Source organism: Pseudophryne corroboree, chromosome 11, assembly GCF_028390025.1.
Source record: "Pseudophryne corroboree isolate aPseCor3 chromosome 11, aPseCor3.hap2, whole genome shotgun sequence".
NCBI lineage: Eukaryota > Metazoa > Chordata > Amphibia > Anura > Myobatrachidae > Pseudophryne > Pseudophryne corroboree.
Window position 1 is genome coordinate 142,733,617 of NC_086454.1, and position 24,851 is coordinate 142,758,467.

A 24,851-nucleotide genomic window follows, 5' to 3' on the forward strand; every position below is an offset into this window, starting at 1 on the left:
GTACAATAGGTATAGGTATCAAGGGAGCCCAGAACTGGGGTTTTGGACTGGTCCAATGGCATATTGGACACCGCTGGCAGTACGCCTTTACATTTGCGTGGATGGCTGGCCAATCAAAGCAGAGTAATATACTCTCTCTTGTTTTTTCTTCGCCTAGATGTCCACCCCAAAGATGCGTGTGCCCAGCGGTCAGCACCAGCGGTACATGTTTTCGGGGTACTAATAGCTGCTCTAATTTTCTCCCTTGGGTAACTATTACCTGATATAATAAGTCTTTCCTCAAAATGAAATAAGGCGTCCCGTCAGGCGGATAAGGTATATTAACCCTCCCATTGACCTCAACCACCTTTTCCTTTACATTATCAATAGCGGCATCATTCTGTTGATCCCTTGCAAAGTCTTCCAGGTCCACTTGCTGTAAGTTTTGGGCCCACTCTGGAAAAGGAACTGGGTGCTCAGGCACTTCCTTCAGGGAAGTCTGCTCATCACCACATCAGATGATGCAGTATGAGAGTGCATTGGAGGGTCATCACATTTGTCCTCTATCAGAGCAATAAACTTACTGAAGCCTGGGAAATCCCGTCCCAGGATTAACGGATAGGGCAGTTTAGGTCCAACTGCCACTGCAACGTAATAAGTCTGGCCTTGTACAGTGATAGGCAATGTGACATAGGATACTTCTCTATAGTCCAATGCACACACAGGATATTGGCCGATACCAGCAGTTGTTCCACGTTCTTTGGCACGACGGCCGCTGAGACCAATGTTAATTTTTTTGTCCTGTAAGTGCAAATTGTATTAAACCTGTGTCCCTTTGTGTAGACTCCTGCACTGTTATTCTTTTTATTGTGCCTTCCCTGTCACTGCTGAATAAGCCTATGTGAGGGAGGCACATATATTATTGTTTCAGGTCTCCGATGTAAAGGATTTACTATATCCTTATTGCCTTCTATGAAAAATCCTGAAGCAGATGTTGGATAACGACTGCACTTATAAAAGAAAGCTTAGTATTTGTATTTACTTATAATTGTGTGTGTCTTCACTGTGGTTTTAATTGTCACTGTGATCATATAACAGGTGATGGTAATCTGCGCACTGAGGTGTTAGGTGTCAGTTGGGTCGGGGTGTGCAGCAGGTTCAGGGGTTGTCCAGTCCCTATTAATGCAATATAAAGAACTGATACACAATGCAAAAACAAAATGTAAGAAGTTGAACTGCGCTCTACCCCACGGACATAAGATCTGCACGATGAAGGTAGCCGGCTCACGGCGAGTCCGTACAAGGACGAACTGAGTGAGCTAGTGCTGACCACCATCAGCTGACCAGTCCAGAGCCCCTCTAGAATCCCGGCGCAGACCCGCACCCGGACTCCTCACGAACACGGCCGCAACGGTAAGGACCTATATCCACTAGACCACAACAGAGACACAGGACGCTGGTCTCTTTCCTCACTAAGGATCAAAGACTTTTTATTCGATTTAAATTTTCACTAAGACAAGGACATTTTAAGTCATTACTCTGTGCATCAAAAAGGACACTTTCAATAGAAAGAGACTGCTGGACTTGCGTTTAAGAGAAAGACAGCATTTGGGCTTTTCTTGGAAACACCTAACCCTGTGCCATTAGCAATTAATAAAACACCTTGTAGTTTACTCTTTTTCACCCACTGGTATTATTTATCTTTATTTAAGAAACAACACAGGTAGCTCCGATTCAGACTAGTGGTGACTTTAAACCTCAGGGGTAGAGCGCAGTTCAACTTCTTACATTTTGTTTTTGCATTGTGTATCAGTTCTTTATAGTGATCATATAACCATTTGTCACATGTTTTAAATGGATTAGCGTCAGACATATAGATCTTTTTCTATGCATGGTATTTGAGGTGTTGGATGAAAACCTATTTTATGTATCTTCCCAGCTGCTTATTCTTTTTTAACAGCGCACTATTATAGCAATCCTTTTTTTGTATTTATTTGTATCACTGCCGGAGTCCACCAAGGCCGTCAATTTCCGTCCTCCAATTTGCACTGGTTCCCATATCAGAGGAGCTTGCCCTTGTGAAGGCAACATAGAGCAGAACACCATGTTCTTTTCTGTGGCTTTTGCAACACTACAGTCCATGGGCTCTCTTCTTCTGGGACACATGCGTCTGTAGTGGCCAGTTTCACCACATTCATAGCATAATGGGAAGGGGCTCTCCTCAGGAGAGAATTCATTATTTCTAGATGCAGGGACAGTAGAGGAAGACCCCCGTGGTCGCGGTCCTGTCCCCAGTCCGGGAGAACGAGTCGTAGGTATTGCCTTCACTGGCCGCCCAGCCAGTGACTTCCAGTCAGGGCCTTTAGCCATTCGGCTAGCTGTCTCATGTCTCTCCAGGGTAATTGCCAATACCTCCAGATTTTGAGTGGCGGCGTGGATTACCCATCTTTGGGTGTTGTGATCCAGGGTGTGGATACACTGGTTCAAAATTACAGTCTCTACTATCTGGTGAGAACTGTTCTCTTCAGGCTGTAGCCAACTGAAGCCATACTTGGCTAACTCTGCCAATTGTATCCTGACACAGGATCCAGACTGAAAAGTCCACTCCTGGAAGTGTTGTGCTTTACTTGCGTCGGTTAGGCCCAGCCGAGCTAAGATAGCAGCCTTTACTATTTCATAGTGTTTAGTTTGCTCCACAGACAAGTCGGCATATGCCCGTTGCGATACTCCGGTCAGATATGGTGCTAACCAGTCCGCCCACGTATCTTCCGCCCATTTTAACCGCTGAACGGTTTCTTCGAATATCAGAAGGTAGGCTTCCGGATTATCTGAGGCGGTCATTTTATTTAATATGACCAGCTTACTTTCAGGCGCCCGATCCGTCAACAACTACTGTATGCCATCTGCTCTTGGGACTTTTGCTGTGCTACCTGCAGTGGTCAGTGTACGCAACAGCTCCTCCATATTGAGGTTAGAGGGATAGCGGAAGACAGCAGGCTTCAAGAAATAACCCCTATGGGCCAGTTCCCCTTGCTTTTTTAGGCTAGGAGAGGGGGGGGGGGGGAAACTTTATACTTTTTGAAACAGGTGATTATATACAGTCTATACAACAATGAATCCAGCAGTGTAAAGCTTTTTGCCAACAGCACTACAAATAAACATTCATAACACAGTGTCCTGGGTTATAGTCACCAATGTGTGCAGCTTCATATAAATATGTACAGACAATTAAATTTTATAAATGCCTCAGGCTGCCCTGCATGCAAGTGTCATTATTATTATAATTAGCAGCCAGCCAGCAAGACACCTCACCTTCAGGTGGATCAGACACTGACACTCTGCCTGGCTGCTTGCAAGGAGCTGTGACTACTGCAGTCAAGCATGCCTGCTTGCTTCGTTCCGATAGCAGTGGTGGTGGGGCTGCTTTTTTCTGACATCACAATGTCGCAGGGAGGTACCGAGTCAGTACGTGGTGCAGGGAGGTCTAGTGACTCCTTCCACTGCGCCGCTATCATGTTTAATCAAACTATCCCGGCGGCTATGTTTGATCCTCCGTCACCGTGACCGGGAAAGCAGGGTGCCACAACTGGAGGCCAGGAGGGGGCGGGAACTTTGACGGCCACAGGCTGTAGTAGGATTTTTTTTCCCTTTCTCGGCAGTACAGCAGATGCTATGGGCCTATTTTGAGGGTGGGGCTTGGAGCTGCAGCTCCATCCGCCCAATTGTTAATCCAGCTCTGTATGGGGCCCTTGCTTAATAGTGTAATATATCACTATATAACTCCGGAGTTTCTAGTGGTGTGTTGAATTTTATAATCATATTATTTTCACACCACTATACATAGCTTTCATTCTCCAATGTGATATTTAGATATTCCCACCTTTAAAGGGGTTGGGATCGATATGCCAGCCACTGGCGTTTCTATAATGGGTGCCGTGTGTGCGGTGCACACGGGCCCCTGAGTCCAGAGGGGGCCCCCACCGCACACACTGCACCCATTTGTAAAATACTTACCCCTCCGAAGTCCAGCGCCAGCATCCGCAGCGCCGCAAGAACACAGTGAAAATGGCCCAGCGGCCATTTTCACGGCGTTCTGCGCATGCGCAGTAGAGAGATCTCAGGGAAAATGGCCACGCACCATTTTCCCAAAGATCTACGCATGCGCAGTAGAGTCTGAGCCCTCTAGTGCTCAGACTTTACGGCGCTCCGGGCAGAGAGGAGGGGGCTGAACATGGGCCTCCTCCTCTCTTAAAACGCCCCTGATGCCAGCGGGCAGGATGCCGGGGGCCAGAATATCTGATGGTGATAATCCTGACAGGGGCAAGGTAAGTATACTTACCTTCCCCCAATGCCCCCCTAATTGTAACCTTTCCTCCCCGCAGCCTAAACTTAACCCTCCCCTTCAAGCAACCTAACCCTCCCAGGTGGTGCCTAAACCTGACCCCCCTTCCTGCAGCCTAAACCTAACCCTCCTTCCCCACAGCCTAAACCTAACCCCCCCCCAGCCTAACCCTAACCCTCCCCCAGCAGCCCAAACCTAACACTCCTCCCGCAGCCTAAACCTAACCTCTAACTCTCCGGCGGCCTGGTAGTCACTCGTTTGTGATCCCATCTGTTGGGATTCCAGCTCAAGGATTGTGATCCCACTTGGGATGCTGGCACTGGCATTCCAAGCAGTCGGGAACCTGACCGGATCACCTTTGAAGCTGTTGTAATTATGACCTAGCTGCAGAGAGGTGTTGTGAATGCAGATATCTAAAGCAAGCAATGTTATTGTAATATTATAGAACCAGGCATATAATATGAACACTGAGACTTCCAATCCTGGTTATACCTTACCACTGTTGAATAGTAAATAATAAGCTTTGTACTGTAGTTTATAATTACATTTATATTGGATGTGGCTCTCTATATGTCTTCTCCTTTCACCTACATGTGGTTATTTGTAGGATAAAATATTTTTTAAGTGATTAGAATAAAGTGTATTTACTTTAACTAGTGAATCCAAGATTGCGTAACCGTACTATTGTTTTCTCCTTTTCTTTTTTCTTATTTAATATGTGGGCTGCTGGAGTAGTGACCAAAAATAATTATTGTACAGTATTAAACCTAGTACAATCAAACTTTCACCATAAGCATAACACAATATAGGCGTATATTCAATTGAAGTCGGATCCATTCCGACATGCATTTGTCAGAATGGATTCGACAAGGGCTATTCAATGGCCATCTCAATTCGACTTTAAAAAAAGTCGAATTGAGATGAGGGAGCTGAGAGGGGGGAGACCAGCGGGGAGACGGGGGAGAGCAGCTGCTACAGCAGCATAGCAGGAGGATGTGGCACCGCCACAAGACCTCACGGCAGCATCCACCCACTTGCTGATACCGGGTGGACGCTGCCGTGAGCGTCGGCTGTGCCACATCTTCCTGCTGCTGTCTGCTGTAGCCAGGGCCGGCGCCACCAATAGGCAGCTGCCTATGGGCGCCGGCCACTGGAGGGCGGCCCTGCACACTTCCGATGAACGCTTCCTTTATTATGCCCTTAGCTGTGTGCTCCTTCCATTCCCTAAGAGACGAGGAGCAAGGATGCTGCAGCCGCCCATCACTTCCCATCAGCCGGCACTAACAGTGTGAGGGCGGATTGTTCTAAGCTATCCTGCTGCAGAATCTCCCCTCTGCGCTACCGTTGTCTTCTCCATGGTAACTGCTCTCCTCCCACTGGCCAGCGCTGCCCTTTGCTCCCTGTAGTTTTCTCCTCTCCCCCTCGCTGTAATGAACTCACTTGTTCCGCATCCTCGCTGCCGCGGCCACTCAGGACTCTGCAATTGAGAATGGGAATTACAGGCTGCTGCTAGGTACGGGACAGGTGTACCGTTTAAGAAGAAGGGGTGGTTAACGGATCCGTACTTTGGTGCATATATGGCTTATTAAGTGAGTTTGAAACAGCAGCAGGTGAGTATTCTCTGTCTATCCATATAGGGATTGTAATATTGTGGGAAAAAGGAGTGAGAATTTGGCTGTGTTTGTCTCTGTGCTTTCACTTGTGCTTTCTTAGAGTGTGAAAAGAAACTAGGAGGAGGAGTGGCTGAATCTAGGTGTGAAGTGATTAGGAGGAGGGGCTGAATAGAACAGCTATCTGAGAAACTATATAAACAGTGACCAGACTTAGTGAGCGTGCTCATTGTGAGAGGCGTGCATTATAAAGTGAGGCTTGGCTTATTAAGTGAGTTTGAAACAACAGCAGGTGAGTATTCTCTGTCTATCCATATAGGGATTGTAATATAATACACCAAGTGACACACAAATTTGCAATACCATTAACATCTGATACAATGTTTGGCCTTGTGCAGTGCAATGGATGTAAAGCATTTGTTTGGAAAGAGGCAGCGTGGAGACTCAGCTGCTGTCCAATCTGTGAGCAATTTTCTCTGCTGAAGGAGGAGATAGCAAAGCTGCATGCTGAGATTTGTAGGATGTCTGTGTCTTTGAAGCCTTCACTGCCTCAGAGAGCCACCAGAAGACATTCTGCCTGGACTACTGTGGGCTCTCAAGGGCAGAGATTTCCAGAGGGACACAGACACCTCCCGCAAGCGGTGACACTGCAAAACTCGTATGCTTCTCTTGCAGGGCTGGAAGATACAACTAATAGAGGCACTACAGAACAGGAGGATATGGGGACTTCTACCAACTATAGGAACAGGAAATGGAACAGAAAAATTGCATCTCCAAAAAGGACTGCACTTCTCTTGGGAGATTCCATTATTAGAGGAATACATCTGGGAAATGCAAATGAAGTAGAGAAACAAGTAAGGTGCTTACCTGGAGCCACAGCTCCAAGGGATAAAGAGCGCATGCTAAGAATTGTAAAGGCAGCAAGAAAAGATGGGGAGGTGGATGTCATTGTCCACCTAGGGACAAATGACCTGGCAAATGCTGAACTCATGGCTGTAAAAGATGAATTTAGGAAGTTAGGGACTGGTCTGAAGTAGGTGGCAACCACTGTATCTTTTTCAGAAGTATTGCCAGTACACAGAGGGGAAGACAGAACTCATTGCATCAGAAACTTCAATGTTTGGCTAAGGACATGGTGCAATGAGGAGAGATTTGGATTTATAGGCCACAGTCACACCATCTGGCAAGATAGGAGCTTATACAAAAGTGACGGCCTGCACCCATCTTCAAGGGGAACAAGAATACTAACTGAACAGTTTGGATGCTTCATCAAGAACTATTTAAACTAACAAAGGGGGGCAGTGAACCAAACAGGAATAAAGAAATCTGCTCCCCCAACACAGAGGTATTGTTTCTGCAGGCAAAGGGAATAGGAAGCACATCCACAGCAACAGAAGATAATTCAGATCAAAACCAAATAAAAATAGGCAGAGAGAAGAACATAGCTAGGAACAGAAAAAGCACAAACAAAACTCTAAAAGCTATGTGTGCAAATGCTAGGAGCTTAGGAAATAAAATCCCAGAACTAACTGCAATAATGACAAGGGATGATCTAGACATTGTGGCAATTACAGAGTCATGGTACAATGAAAATCATGACTGGGACATAGCTATACCGGGATATACTTTATTTAGGAAGGACAGAATTGGATAAATCGGAGGAGGGGTAGCAATGTATGTAAAAAATGCCATAAATACTACATTAATACAAAGTATTGAAGAAAAAACTGAGGCCCTTTGGGTGACCATAGAAACAGGGGAAAAGTTGATTATTCGTATTGGCGTGATATACAGGCCACCAGGTCAGGAAGAGGAACTTGACAAGAACCTATTGCAGGACATAACTAAAATGGCATTAAAAGGAGAGGTAATAATTATGGGAGACTTTAATCTTCCTGATGTAAACTGGGAGGTGTCTGTTGCTAGTTCCACTAGAAGTAGGAACATTTTAAATTCCCTTCAGGGAGCATCCCTCCACCAATTGGTGAGGGAGCCCACTCGGAAAGACGCAATATTAGACTTAATACTTACAAATGGAGACAGATTATCGGACGTAAAAGTGGGTGAAAACCTGGGATCCAGTGATCATCAAGCAGTATGGTTCAGCATTAAGACAGACTGACTCGTCCCATACAAAAACAAAGGTGTTGGATTTTAGGAAGGCTGATTTTGTAGGGATGGGAAAATGTGTAAGCGATTCTTTGGCAGAGTGGAGGAACTTGGAAACAGTGCAGGAGGTGGGAAACATTAAAATGTGCAATATTGAAGGCAACAGACCTTTGTATCAAAACTGTTAGGAAAAACACAAGGAAAAGGAAGCCAGTGTGGTTTGCAAAAGAAGTAGCAAATATTGTGAGAGCAAAACAGATGGCTTTTAGGAAATATAAGCAGACACAAAATAATGAAGACAAAAAGATATATCTTGTTAGACAGAAGGAGACAAAGAAGGTAATCAGATCTGCAAAGGCACAAGCTGAGGAGAAAATGGCCCAGTCAGTGGGTAAAGGAGGCAAAACTTTTTTTAGGTATATAAGCAAAAGGAGAAAAACAAAAGGCGGAATTATAAAACTAAAGACGGACACTGGGAGTCTTGTTGAAGGAGACAATTTAATAGCAGATCATCTTAATGATTATTTTTGCTCAGTATTTACTACTGAAAGAGAGGGGAAGGGGCCACAGTTAAGTTGCAGGGATATTCAGGAAAATGAAACAAGTACATTTACAGAGGAGAAGGTCCTAACAGAACTCTCAAAGCTGAAAGTGGACAAATCTATGGGGCCAGATGGGATACATCCAAGGATACTAAAAGAACTTAAAGAGGTGCTGGTAGCACCATTGACAGAATTATTCAACCAGTCATTAGCTACAGGAGTAATTCCAGGGGACTGGAAAAGAGCAAACGTAGTCCCACTGCACAAAAGTGGAAGCAAGGAAGAGGCAAACAACTACAGACCAGTGAGTCTTACATCAGTAGTAGGGAAATTGATGGAAACACTCTTAAAAGAAAGAGTTGTAGATTATCTTAAATCCGGCAATTTACTGGATCCCAAACAGCATGGATTCACTGGGGGGAGATCATGTCAAACAAATCTTATTGACTTTTTTGATTGTGTGACTAAAGTGATGGATAAAGGTGGAGCCATGGATATAGCTTATCTAGACTTTAGTAAGGCTTTTGACACAGTTCCACATCGCAGACTGCTAAATAAACTTGAAAGTTTGGGATTGGATATTAGGATTATTGAATGGATAAGATCTTGGTTGAAGGATAGAAAACAGAGAGTTGTGGTAAATGGAGTGCATTCACAGGAGGGAAATGTTACCAGTGGAGTACCCCAGGGATCTGTACTTGGACCAGTGCTTTTTAATATCTTTATTGGTGACATTGCAAATTGCATTAAAGGGAAAGTATGCCTTTTTGCAGATGACACAAAGGTATGCAACAGGGTAGACACACCAGGTGGGGTAAAACAAATGATTGAGGATCTAGGTAGACTAGAGGAATGGTCAAGAGTCTGGCAATTACAATTTAATGCCAAAAAATGCAAAATCATGCACTTGGGTCTCAAAAATCCTAAAGCTAAATACAGTATTAATGGCACTATACTGGAAACTACTGAGGAGGAAAGGGATCTAGGAGTCACTATTTCAGATGACTTAAAGGCAGGTAAGCAATGTAACAAGGCAACGAGGAAGGCTAGTCAAATGCTTGGCTGCATTGGGAGAGGAATCAGCAGCAGAAAGAAAGAAGTAATTATGCCACTGTATAGGTCATTGGTACGGCCTCATCTAGAATACTGTATTTAGTTCTGGAGGCCATATCTTCAAAAGGATATTAATACATTAGAAACTGTACAAAGGAGGGCAACTAAAATGGTGCATGGCCTACATCACAAAACATACCCAGAAAGACTAAGAAATCTCAATATGTATAGTTTGGAGCAGAGAAGGGAAAGGGGTGACATGATAGAAACTTTCAAATATATCAAGGGTTTTAACAAAGTCCAGGAGGGAAACATTCTCCAAATGAAGAGAAGCAATAGGACACGAGGACATGCACTGAGACTGGAGGGGGGGATGTTCAGGGGAAATTTGCGGAAAAATTATTTCACAGAAAGGGTAGTGGACAAGTGGAATAGCCTCCCATCAGAGGTGGTAGAGGCTAAGACAGTAGAGCAATTTAAACATGCATGGGATAGACATAAGGATATCCTTACAAAGAAATAAGGAACAAATAAGGTTAGAGATAAAAATAATATTAAAAAAAAAAGGGGCAGACTAGATGGGCCAAGTGGTTCTTATCTGCCGACAAATTCTATGTTTCTATGTTTCATATGGGGCCAGCGAAGGGACACTGAACCTCCTATGGGAGATGAATGAAATCATGTGAGGCGGAAACTACAGGGAGCGAAGGGCAGCGCTGGCCAGTGGGAGGAGAGCAGTTACCATGGAGAAGACAACTGGAGCGCAGAGAAGGGAGATTCCGCGGCCGGAGAGCTTAGTACATTCCGCCCTGAGTCAATGTACCCCATCAGCTAAGCAGCATGCGTGCTGGTAATAATCCAACTCTTATTATAGCTGCACTGCCACTACTCCCTCTGCAATACTCCGAGTCTCTCTCCATCCCCTGCCCCCCCGCAATCGCACCCGGCATGTTGTCGCCCCGCACCACAACAGCACGATCTCTCCCACCCTCTCTCACTCATCCCGCATGTTACACCCCCTGGCTCACCCTGCGATTGCTATTCCGCATATTCTTAGCCCCCCCACGCACCCTTCATGATTGCTGCCCCCCCACCCCATCTGAATGGACCAGCCACAACAGATCGGATCTGATCTCTATAACAGATCTGATCTGCGGTACAGTATATATAATTCCAAATAGACAGCACTCCCAATATATGTAACACAATATATCTATATCTGGGACCAGGGCTAGATTATAAAAAGGTCAACAGGGACAGTCGTCCTGGGGCCCTAACACAATATCTCCCGAATCAGCTACCAGCACTGCAAATAAAATCAGAGCACAACATTTAGTTGTGTCCCCATTCTACCCCCCTCTTTGGATGCCGATGAGCTCCTCACACTGCCCAGGTTAGTCTCGTGTGAAGAAGAAGCATGAAGGGGATTCCGTGCCCTCACCCAGCGGCTCCCTGCTCTGTCTCTGGCCGGCGGTGTGCGGGGCGTGCGTCTGTGGCACCCACCGCCCCAATGTACCTCTAATACCCCTTTTCCACCACTAAAGCACGGGTCGCAGTCGGGAGCCTGACACTTGTGCTCCCAGCGCCGCCCTTCCATAGACTGAACGGGAGCCGCGTCGCATCGACACGGCTCCCGTTTACACTGCACAGTTTACCGGGTTGAACTAGTGTTCAACCCGGTAAGCTACCCGAGTAGGATTCCCGGATCACTTGATCCGGGTTGACCCTTTTCCACTAGCAAAAAACACAGGTAAATGCGCACCCCCGTGCATTTACCCATGTTTTTTGAGCTAGTGAAAAAGGGGTATAACTATTATGCGGGTGGGGGGGTAATGTGGTTTCACATCAATGTTATTAGTGGGGTCTCCCACAACTTGGTTATCTTGGACCCCTACAAGCCTTAATCTAACACTGGCTGGGAGAGAAGTAGAATAATCTCCGATTCGCGCAGCTGTGTCTATAAACCAGCAGTGCTGCTTGTTCTCCCCTTCTGGCGGTACCAGTGATTGGTAGATGACCGTGTGCTACTGGCACTGTGGATGAGACATTATTATTTATTTATTAACAGTTTCTTATATAGCGCAGCAAATTCCGTTGCGCTTTACAATTTCAAATAACAATAACAAACTGACGTCTCATACCGCAAGAAGGCGACGATGAGTGGAACTCGGGAGACTGGAATCGGATTCTGAATCTGCCTGACCGAGCTCGGACCCGCAAGTCAGCACTGCGGTCATTGAGGGTGAGAAATTCATTAAATATATTTTATAGTGTGGGGGTGAGACTATTTTACCCAGTGATGTTGACCAAGGGTCAGGAGGATGTGAAAGTGAAAAAAGACAAAATATGTCAGGATATGTGTGGACTGTACAGAGAGGAGGAATTGAAGGTCAAGTGGCTGGGAGCGGAACTTATAAGAAGCTACCTCTTTACTTTCACCTGACGCACTGGGAAGAGGCGGGGGGGGGGGGGGGGGGGGGAGCTGCTGTAGTTTTGCCTAAGGTGCCGAAAAACCTTGCACCGGCACTGGCTGTAGCTGCTGCTCTCCCACATCTCCCCGCTGCTCTCCCCCGTCTCCTCCTCTCAGGTCCCTCATCTCAATCCGCATTTTTTTACAGATGAGAGACCTGAGAGGAGGACCTGACTTTTTTTAAAGTCGGATTGAGATGGTCGGAAAGGGGGCAAAAACCTGTCAGATTTGGCCCCATTTCTGACAGAAGCACGTGGATCGGCGGCTATTCCGCCAATCCATGTGCTTTCCGACAAGTCGGAATTCACGACTTGTCGGATAATTTTGGGGTATATTGAATAGGCCGGAACCCCTCCTGACCTAAACAAGTCGAAAACTGCCGTCTTTCCGACGGACGGCAGCTTTCGACTTCAATTGAATATACCCCATAATCTATCTGCTATACATCTTATAAATTAGAAAGTCTGTGTGTGTGTGTGTTTGTTTGTTTGTTTGTTTGTCTGATTGCGATAAACTCTGAAACCACTGAACCGACTGCAATGCGGTTTTCACTATTGTGTAGATCATTTTCCCAAGCAGGTTTTAAGCTAATAGGGGGTAGGAGGACCTTGGACTGCACACCCTAATTACAAATATAAGGAGAGGTGCTATCATGCTGAAACTTGTAGTTCCACATAGAAAGAGAAATATAATGCTGATGCACACTCTGTAGTACCAAGCATTGCCAATCAGAAAAATTATAATGAACTCTGCAATGTAACAGAGCAAAATTGAGGTGCTTGGCATACTTTTTGACCAAAAAATATCGGCCCACCAACCAGTGTCACATGACGTCATCTGACGGGGCCCTAACACTAAGTTTAAGTCCAGGGCGCGGCACCCCACCAAATCAGCAAATGCCACAGGTCAGCACACTAGTAAAAGGCTAATGTATTAATAAGAAATATTAATAATAATAATAATAATAAGTGTTAATAAGAAAGTAGCAAAAGCTATGTGTTAAGTGGTGTTACATAGGTGAGAGGTATTAATTACAATGATAAAAAAGTGTTAAATTAGTAAACAATTATTTGAAAGTGCTTAAAAAGTGCTAATAATGGGGGTAATTCTGAGTTGATCGCAGCAGGAAAGTTTTTAGCAGTTGGGCAAAACCATGTGCACTGCAGGGGAGGCAGATATAACATGTGCAGAGAGAGTTAGATTTGGGTGTGGTGTGTTCAATCTGCAATCTAAATTGCTGTGTAAAAATAAAGCAGCCAGTATTTACCCTGCACAGAAACAAAATAACCCACCCAAATCTATCTCTCTCTGCACATGTTATATCTGCCTCCCCTGCAGTGCACATGGTTTTGCCCAACTGCGAAAAAAAAATTCCTGCTGCGATCAACTTGGAATTACCCCCAATGTGACACACCAAAGCAGGCCAGCCACATCAACTCACGGGTACCCAGCGCCCTAAACTCATCCCTAAAACTGACAAATTGTATCAATTTATAAAGGACATACCATCACAGTGCCTTTCCGAATATGCAGTGTGTGAATGCTAGAGATCCATACTACAGTAGTTAAAAACACTCAAGGCAGAAGGGAGGATGCCAATCCAAGCTGAAAGAGTCTCCGTCTTCAAGTATACTACGTGCACAACATAGGGGGTCATTCCGAGTTGTTCGCTCGCAAGCTGCTTTTAGCAGCTTTGCACACGCTAAGCCGCCGCCTACTGGGAGTGAATCTTAGCTTATCAAAATTGCGAACGAAAGATTCGCAATATTGCGAAAAGACTTCTCTGTGCAGTTTCTGAGTAGCTCGAGACTTACTCTTCCAGTGCGATCAGTTCAGTGCTTGTCGTTCCTGGTTTGACGTCACAAACACACCCAGCGTTCGGCCAGACACTCCTCCGTTTCTCCAGCCACTCCCGCGTTTTTCCCAGAAACGGTAGTGTTTTTTCGCACACACCCATGAAACGGCCAGTTTCCGCCCAGAAACACCCACTTCCTGTCAATCACATTACGATCACCAGAACGAAGAAAAAAACCTCGTAATGCCGTGAGTAAAAAACCTAACTGCATAGCAAATTTACTTGGCGCAGTCGCACTGCGGACATTGCGCATGCGCATTAGCGACTAATCGCTCCGTTGCGAGAAAAAAATAACGAGCTAACAACTCGAAATGACCCCCATAGAGTATATGGGGGAGGTTTTAGGCTAAGTATCATCACGATCGGTCGTCAGGGGACTGTGGGCGGGGCTCCGCGGGCAGGTGTTCCCTGCACTGATCTCAGCAAGTAGACTCTGACAGGCATACACGTCTCAATAGTGACTGATCAGAACATCGCTGCACATGTGCACTGTGTATCGTGATAGACTTATTCGTAGGTAAGTATGATTAATTACTACTTCTTTGGACTAACATCTATAAATGTAGGTCAAAGAGCTACACATTTTTTTGTTTTTTTTAAACAGTTTGTTTTCACCGATGTTCACCCCGAAAGTCGGGTACTGCAGCTAGTATAATATAACATGCTGTGATTGAGCTGTGAATGTAATATAAAATAAAAGATAAACCAAAGGCATAGATCTATATCCAGTAAGACTTTGGGCGGGATGTACTAAGCATCGTATGTTATCCGCTATGCGGTACATCCCGGCACTTACATATGCGAATAGTTTAGCTAAGGACAGATCTTCCGGGTTTCAGCACTGGGAGTTTCTCTGTGCATGCGCAGGGCAATTTGGCGGCCGTGGGACTTGCTGGCAGTGTCGGACTGGGACATGTAGGGCCCACCGGGGAAATACAGTAGTAGGGGCCTATATTAGGGGTGTGGCCAGTCTGCAGAGGGGGTGTGGCCTGCCACCCCATTGGTTTGACTAACCGTTAGTGAGTGCAATGTTTTGGGCCCTTCATAAATATATACAGTAATTCAGTTGCTGCACAAATGATCATGTACCAGATTAATAACAGCAATGCACTGTAGAAAATACAGTATAAGGTAACATATGTATAATGTATAATTAAAGTGCACAGTCTGGAACCTGATCCTTAGAGCAGGAGGTGGGCCCCCAGCATTGGGGCCCACCGGTGGTTTCCCCTGTACCCCTGTGGGCCAGTCCAAGCCTGCTTGCTGGGAGGGATCCGATTGGATCCCTCTCAGCAGGAATTGCAGAAAGAAGCCCTTGACTTCTACAGAGTAACGTCAGCCACCGCATCCAAGCCCCAGAATGTATCACATTCCGGAGCTAGGTACATATGGGAAACAGCACCAAAGTCCTAAAATGACATTTTGGAGTTTTTGGACGCATTTTCCCTTTAGTACATCCCACCTTTTATATGGTGCTTCTCATGTCACTCTTACCATCTCCCTGCCCTCTTGTCAGACTTGGATTTATTGTTATATTTATAAACCCCTACTAACTTCATAATATCTCACCTGTTAAATGTACAATTTCTCCATTTCCAACATATATACCCCAGTGTTGGTAACCGTAGCGTTGAAATTCAATCATGTCCCCTGGCTTTGGATTAGGACCCTGTGAAAGATGCAAAAGATAAAAAAATACATTAAGATGCAAAACATTTATACACATTACAAGCGCTTCACTGTGTATACCACAAAGAGCTCCAAAAGGGCTGCAAACTGTAGAACTGTGAGGCTGTCAGATGCCTTATGAGCAGTGGCGTAACTAGGAATTTTTCTCCCCAAGCCAAAAAATTCTCTGGCGCCCCCTCACCCGCCCCCTTCCCCTCCCATAAACAGCACTATAAAAGTGAAGATGCGCGCGTCGTAGGCACGTGCACCGGAAAAGGGGCCTCACTAAAATGGGTGTGGCTTCACTGAAAGGGGCGTGACAATGCAGTTAAAGTCTTCCTTATACCCCAGTTTTGCAACCTGCACGCCGAGACATTGGCCACCACAGGGGTAAAAATAATAATCCTGATTCATGTCCCTAACATTATTTGTCATTTTTCCTCCTTATAGTAATGGCGCTTACACATTATGCCACACACTGCAATGGCCCTTAGACATAATGCCACACACTGCAATGGCCCTTAGACATAATGCCACACACTGCAATGGCCCTTAGACATAATGCCACACACCATAATGCCCATTACACAATATGCCACACACCGTAATGCCCCTGACACATTATACCACACACCGTAATGCCCCTGACACATTATATCACACACTGTAATGCCTGTGACATATTATACCACACACCACAATGTCCGTGATACACATTAAGACCTACAGTAAGGCTTCTAATGACTTTTAAATTACCTGCTCGTTGCCAGGGATTTCATGCTCTTGGTTCCATGCAGTGCCAGGGGTTGTCATGCTCAGGGTGTCATACACGTTGCCAGGGGTTTCATGAGCTGGGTGTTGTGCTTGTAACCAGGTGGTAATGCTTGTTGCTAGGGCTGTGCTCCCAGTGCCACATATGCCCCCAGTGCCAGATATTCCCCCACAGTGCCAGGTACACATTGCCCCACAGTGCCAGATATGCCCCCCGTGCCAGATAGAGATGCCCCCAGTGCCAGATACAGAGATGCCCCCAGTGCCAGATACACCTGTCCCCCCAGTGCCAGTTATGCCTCCAGTGCAAGATACAGAAATGCCCACACAGTACCAGATATGCCCCCAGTGCCAGATATGCCCCCAGTGCCAGATACAGAAATGATCCCAGTGCCAGATACAGAAATGCCACCCAATGCCAGATATGCCCCCCAGTGCCAGATTCAGATATGCCCCCAGTGCCAGATACATAAATGCCCCCCCAATGCCAGATACAGAGATGCCCCCAGTGCTAGATATGCCCCCAGTGCCAGATACATAAATGCCCCCCTATGCCAGATACAGAAATGCCCCCCAATGCCAGATATACCTCCAGTGCCAGATTCAGATATGCCCCCAGTGCCAGTTACATATGTCCTGTGTCCCCCCCTCCTTACCGCGCTGCTGCTGCTGCCCTGTGTTTTAGTGTTAGGGGAGGAGATCCTCTCCTGCCCCTCAGCTCAGTCTCAGGTGGTGCGGGTGTCTACTTTCAATTAGGCACCGATCTGTGAGCCAATCAAAGCTCGCGGTCCGGCAGCCAATCAGGAGCCTTGGCTGCCGGACCGCGAGCTCTGATTGGCTCACGGGCCAGCGCCGAATTGAAAGTAGACACAGAGGGGCAGGAGAGGCGCACGCTGTGTGCTCTCCTCCCCTCAAGAAGCAGCAACATCTTCAGCGGAGGGAAGGAGGTAGACAGCAGATTGACATGTGGACGGCTCGTCTGCATGTCAATCTGCGATAAATCAGTGGCGGCGCCCCCCGCAGCCCTGCGCCTCCAAGCTACCACAGGGGCTGCGGGGGCAGTAGTTACGCCACTGCTTATGAGGAAGAGGAGCATATCCAGGACCGGATTAAGCCTTGGGGATGCCGGGGCACTTAAGTCAGGAGGGGGGTCCTGTGGAAAGGTGGTGGTGGTGGGGTGTTTATTACAGACCCTCCAACATGACCCGCCCCACTAGGTACAAAATGCTCTGTTTCTGGACTTCCCTCTTAATTTATGATTTCCATCACCTGTGTTGAACTAGTTAAATGATAAGAAAGCTGTTTCTTCACAAGTGATGGCAATCATAAATCAAGACGGAAGTCCAGAAACAGAGCATTTTGTACCTAGTGGGGTGGGTCATGTTGGAGGGTATGTTATTAGATTGTGCATACCTCCCAACATGACACATTCCAGGAGGGACAAGATGCCCTCTACCTGGATTTCCCTCCTAATATATTATAGGCGTCACCCATGTTGAACTATTTAATTGATAAGAAAGGTGTTTCAAGGCAGGTGATTGAAATCATAAATTAGGAGGGAAGTCCAGGTAGAGGACATTTTGGTCCTCCTGGAATGGGTCATATTGGGAGGTATGGATTGTGTATATAAAATTTAAACCAATGGTACATACTAGATTTAAACTAATGGTTTAATAATGCCTGAGTAATGTTTATAGCTCCACCTAATTGAGAGACAACTATTTTATAAAAAATTTCTTGCAGTGGAACAAAGACTTAAAACGTAAACAACCTTAAAATACACATAGAAAAATAAAATCTATACTCTATCTTGTCACGTGAAAGAATAGCGTGTGTGTGTGTGTGTGTGTGTGTGTGTGTGTGACCCAGGTGGGTAGGAGGAGAAGCTGGGATCCCTGTGTTACTTAGAGCTGTTTCCCCAAACCTATTTCCTCTAGGTCAGAAAGCTCCGTAGGTAGCTCATGAAACCTGATACTCCTGTGTCTCTGTGTGCACTGCAGGAGCAACTCTTGCCCCGGGCAAGCGGACTTTTGCCCGGGGCAACGCATCTACGAGGGCGCTGCCGCATGTACTAACGGGCGCCATGTTACTGAAGGATTCCTGACTGAGCACAGCGCAGTCAGCGCTGACCCTCCCTCCCGCCCACTTTCCGCGCACTGCCTGACGTCATCGCGCACCGCATCAAGGAAGGAGGCGCGCGGCAGCACTGATAAGGGCACGCTTGGGGCGGGAGGCGGGCGGCACGGCATGATCAGGGTGGCAGGCGGCACAGCGGTCAGCGGCACGGCATGATCAGGGCGGCGGGCGGCACAGCACAGCATGATCAGGGCGGCGCTACAGGGGGGCACAAATGTTGGCGCAACTGACCACGCCCCCGTGTGAAGCCACGCCCCCATAGTTTTGCCCAGGGCGCAACCACAGCAAGAACCGGCCCTGGTGCACTGCATGCTGTCCTGCTCACATTCTGGCTGCTTGATTCTATTGCTGCATAACAGGGAATCTAGTGGTGTCAGTGTGCTCTGGACAGTGGTGCAAGTAGAAAAAATGTCTTACATGTACTGTGTGCACGCGCGCCAAAAATTGGGTGTGGCCAAATGCCACATGGGGTGTGGCCAATGAAAATGGGGACGTGATACACATATGGGGGGAGGGGCAGATACACATATGACCCCAATAGTGCCAAATACACGTTTCCCCACAGTGCCAGATATACATTGTCCCACAGTGCCAGATATACATTGCCCAACAGTGCCAGATACACATTGCCTCACTGTGCCAGATACACAAATGCCCCCAGAGTGCCAGATATACATTGCCCCACAGTGCCAGATACACATTGCCTCACTGTGCCAGATACACAAATGCCCCCAGAGTGCCAGATATACATTGTCCACAGTGCCAGATACACATTGCCCCACAGTGCCAGATACACAAATGCCCCCAAAGTGCCAGATACACATTGCCCCATAGTGCCAGATACACATTGCCCCACAGTGCCAGATACACATTGCCCCACAGTGCCAGATACACAAATGCCCCCAGACTGCCAGATATACATTGCCTCACAGTGCCAGATACACATTGCCTCACAGTGCCGGGGAATTGGGGAACTGGGGGCATATCTGGCACTGGGGGGACAGGTGTACCTGGCACTGGGAGCATATCTCTAGGGTTGAATGAGTACTTTGAGGACATCGATTCTTTCGTTCACTTTTAGTTTTTCTTTTCTTTCTTTAATGCAAAAAAAGGCCAGTAAATTCTGGTAGTCATATCCATGAGGTACAAGGACTGTTGGACAGTCAATTGCTTAGTTGAAGTAGTACAAGTGGTCTTCCGACTTCCTCTCTGGGATGACGACTGACTCCCAGCAGCAACAACAGCAGCGCCAGCAGCAACAGCAGTAGTAGGCGTTACACTCAAGGATCCATCGGAGGAATCCCAGTTAGGAGAGGACTCATCAGACTTGCCAGTGACATGGCCTGCTGGACTATTGGCGTTCCTGTCTAAGGAGGAAATTGACATTGAGGGAGTTGGTGGTGTGGTTTGCAGGAGCTTGGGTACAAGAGGAAGAAGGGATTTAGTTGTCAGTGGACTGCTTCCGTTGTCACCCAAAGTTTTTGAACTTGTCAATGAGTGAGACCCAGTGAAAAGTGCCATCCTGTCTGACACTGCAGTGCCACTCCTAGATGGGCCAGGTGTTTGTGCTACACACTTGTCACTTAGCTTGGTCATACAGCCACCTCGGTGCAACTTTTAGGTCTAAAAACAATATTGTGAGGTGTGAGGTGTTCAGAATAGACTGGAAATAAGTGGAAATTAATGGTATTGAGGTTAGTAATACCGTAGGAGCAAAATTACCCCCAAATTCTGTGATTTTAGCTGTTTTTATGTTTTTTTTCCAAAAATCATCCAGAGCCAAAACCAAAACATGAAAGGGTGGTTTTGGCAAAACCAAAACAAGAAAGTGGAATTAGAACCAAAACACAAACACAAAAAGTGCCAGCCGCACATCTCTAGTATGAACAGGTGTCGGCGTATGTATAGGTGTCAGCATGTGTATGTCAGTGTATGTATAGGAGTCAGTGTATGTATGGGTGTCAGCGTGTGTATTTCGGTGTATGAATAGGTGTCTGTGTGTATTTCGGTGTATGTATAGGTGTCAGCATGTCTATGTCGGTGTATTTATAAAGTGTCAATGTGTGTATGTCAGTGTATGTATAGGTGTCAGTGTGTGTATGTATAGGTGTCAGTGTATGTATAGGTGTCAGTGTGTGTATGTCAGTGTATGTATAGGTGTCAGTGTGTGTATGTCGGTGTATGTATAGGTGTCAGTGTGTGTATGTCAGATTATGTATAGGTGTCAGAAGGTCTATGTCGGTGTATGCAAAGGTGTCAGCGTGTGTATGTCAGTATATGTATAGGTGTCAGTGTATGTATAGGTGTCAGTGTATGTATAGGTGTCAGCGTGTGTATGTTGGTGTATGTATAGGTGTCAGTGTGTTTATGTCAGTGTATTTATAAAGTGTCAACGTGTGTATGTCGATGTACGTATAGGTGTCAGCATGTGTATGTCGGTGTATGTACAGGTGTCAGTGTATGTATAGGTGTCAGTGTGTATATATCAGTATATGTATAGGTGTCAGCATGTGTATGTCGGTGTATGTATAGGTGTCAGTGTATGTATAGGTGTCAGCGTGTGTATGTCAGTGTATGTACAGGTGTCAGTGTATATATAAGTGGCAACATGTGTATGTCGGTGTATGTATAGGTGTCAGCATGTGTATGTCGGTGTATGTATAGGTGTGAGACTGAGCATGTGTATGTCGGTGTGTATATAGGTGTCACTGTGTGTATGTCTGTGTATGTGTAGGTGTCAGTGTATGTATAGGTGTCAGCGTGTGTATGTTTAGATGTCAATGTATGTATAGGTGTCAGCATGTGGTAAGAGTGGCTTGGTGATGGGATACAGGGCTTTGGGATGCCGTGGGGGATCTGGGAATGCAGCATGGAGTCATTGGGGAGACTCAGACTGCAGGGTGTGTGGGAGGAAGAAGAGAGGGAGACATAAACTGTGGTGTGTGTGGGGCAGGAAGGAGAGATATACATATTTCTATATCTGTATAATTATATATATATATATATATATATATATTATATATATACTTTATTATTTATTAACAGTTTCTTATATAGCACAGCAAACTCTGTTGCTCTTTTTATATATATAATCTAGGGGGCCCCAGAGATATCACTGTACGTGGCCCCAAGATTTCTGTTGCCGGCCCTGGACAGCAACAGACATCATGAAAGCAGCTCCTTTCATAACCTCCTCAGCCTGCACGAGACCCCTTCCCTCTCTCTCTACTGGCAGCCACTGCGCAGTAGGGATGGCCATCGACCATCGATGATTCAAAATCATCGATTTATGGCTGATGTAGAATACTTTTGCCATCAATGGGGGAGAACCAGATAGTTTCCCTCCATCGATGGAAAGGTATAATTAAATACATATTTTTTTAAATGTGGTGCCGTCACACGAGCATAGCTCTGCCCCCGACATCCGCTAATCCCCGCCCCTGGTTTTTCATTGGTCTGCGGACCAGCCTGCACCTTTCAGCGGTGACCATCAAGTGGTGCAAACCATAGATAGTTCACCATAGATGGTTTGTGTACCATCGATGGTTATCGTCAATGGTACCATTGATGGCAACCATCGATGGACACCCCAGCGATGGCCATCCCTACTGCGCAGGCACAACAAATTGAACTGCCCCATCTTTACAATGGGGCCTATTTTACTAAATAAATAAAAAACTGACTTTATGAAAAACCTTAACCCCCAAAAGGCACTACACTGGGACAAGCTCCATCTAATAAAATAAACCCCTAGTCTTAATTCGTCCTATACCCTGAGTTATGCCTTCCCAAAAATCCCACCATAGACAACATTAGCAAACTGGCAAAAAAGCCAACCAGGAAGTGGCAGAAAAAAACTGACAGTTTAAACTTTAGACTACTCCCAATTGCTCACTTTTAATTATTTTGCCCTGAAATTTGGAATGCAGCACCAGATGATGATTCTACACATTCCTGCCAAATTTCAGCTTGGTACATCTAAATAAATTTGAGGTGTAGCCCCTCAAACACCATGCCCGCATCTCAGAAGTTCCCCATGGGAGAATTCAGTTTGTTCGATTCAGCCTTAATATAAGGGCACGAATATATATATATATATATATATATATATATATATATAAAACAAAAATTACTCTCCCACTGCGCTATTTTAGATAAAACACTAAAATTACTATAAGGCTGCCTGTATCCTTTAAGTTCCCTGTTAGGAGGAGCTAAATGTGTGGAAATGTGAAACAATAGAGGTAATGGCGCCAAGGGGGTTGTAGCAACGCCCTACTTTAAAATGGACCCTTACAGTATCCTCAAGATAAATTTTGTCCGATAGCATATACTAACATAAAAATGTTATTTATAAAAACATACGCTCAACACCAATGTCCATGAATATACAGAGTTGATACATTTACATTTGTCGCAAAATTTGAACAATCAACTTGTAGTGATGAGGAAAGATGTAGATATGACACTACAATCTCCGCCTTCTCCTTATTGTATATACGGAGGTAACATCAGACAATCGATAGATAAATAACCCAACGCGTTTCGTCTTGTTCCAAGACTTCATCAGGGGTGAAATCTACAATTGTAGAATAATAAATCAAAACAAATATACAGCAATAAGCATCTTAAACTCAAATATTACATGACATATTGGTATCAGAAGAACATGACATAGCAACATGAGGAGGAAAACAGGATGGATAAAATGAAGAAAGAAGAAAAAGAGAACCAAAAAGCACAGGTTGTAAAAGACATACCTCTTCAATTCAGTAAATATTGTCTGCACATAAATGGTCATTCAAAGCTGCATGAACAAAGTTTCAATATTTCAATGGAACTTGATTGATACAGCAAGGACCAAACCTAATTAAAAAACATTTAATAACCCTTATTAATTAAGGAGTTCTTCTTGTTTAATCAGACAAAACTTGGGATTAACCCGATGGAGCGGCACATACCTCATATATCATCAGCTTGAATATGGGGAAGACTCATAATGGTATGGAATCTAACCGGTTCATAAGCATAAGAAACCTAATAAATTAATTAATTGGGTATTAATTACAAGAACACCTATGAGTTCATAAATAGACCCCTATTTAATAGATATACAGCCATAATTGTGAAAAAATCTAGTATCATTAATATCTGATCAACAGTGATCAAATCAAATGACTAACCAATATGATTTCCATATATAATACAAGACAAAGCCACAGAATTAGTTATAACAGCCACCAAAGCTATCAATCTACACAGTACCCCTACTGAATGATCTAATTATTTTTAGATGGTATCAGCCAACCTTTTGTTAATATGTGGAAAAACCCCAGGACTAGCTATATTAACCATCAATGCAGTGAATCAACAAGATACCTTTACTAGAAAATCCAATTCTTTATGAACGGTAACGCTAATCAATGATTAAATGAATTAAATTAAATGAATTACCCATAGTACTAGCCATAAAGGGTTTCATTCATTAGTGGCAATAATTGGGAAAATCACTATAATATAGCACATACCTCATCGGTCAACAGCTTGAACCTGACACTTAGAGACTCAGGAGTGAAGGCAATTCATATTTAGATATAGAGCCTAACCAGTTCAGAACACGTAGCAGACCTGGTAAATTAATTGATTTGTTGTCAATTATACAATCCATTAAAGTACCAGTGGGTACAAAAATTCCCACCCCATGGGAAAACGAATACTCCTTTCACTTAACATGGAAAAGACTATCAACAGTGAAATATATAGATGTGTATAACTCATATAACTTCATTTCATATTCATAAATAAATGAATCTGTCGTATCTGTGTGGTGAATATATATAAATAGTGCCTATCAAATACTTATTAGTAAATTATGTCAATAAATAATAATAATAATTAATAATTAACCAATCAAGTTGATACAAAATATATACTAATAAATGGAGCCACCTTCAAAGTTGATATTTCAGCATATAGTATACTATTGTGTAAATAAAACCTTACCCTCCAATGGTGCAGTGCTAACAGCCAAGTCTCTGTATTATGAGACATTGGACCTGATAGCAACCCTTTTAAAGGGAAAAAGTGATTACATCACTTCCCTTACTATGTGATTGGTGCTCTAAATATATATTCCAATTTTTATAATAGAATAAAAATTACTTAACAAAAAGTGCCTAGATTTATAATATTCAAGCAATGAAACTACAGATGTAGCCACCTTTATCTTGAGTGGCCGCGGCGTTTGTCCCGTTCGACCATACGCAGCGTACTGTGGCGTAGCGAGGCGCGCCTAGCCACAGAGAGGCTATCTAAT

At 44.9% G+C, this 24,851-nt stretch overlaps 1 protein-coding gene across 2 annotated transcripts in view; it reads right to left on the reverse strand.

Annotated features, from left to right (window-relative positions):
- LOC134969144 (uncharacterized) overlaps positions 1-24,851 on the reverse strand; it is a 371,526-nt gene that overhangs the window by 93,517 nt on the left and 253,158 nt on the right. For both annotated transcript variants that reach the window (XM_063944894.1, XM_063944895.1), the window contains one exon: positions 15,530-15,629. In XM_063944894.1, coding sequence (XP_063800964.1) covers positions 15,530-15,629 — 100 coding nt within the window. The remainder of the gene's footprint in view (positions 1-15,529; positions 15,630-24,851) is intronic.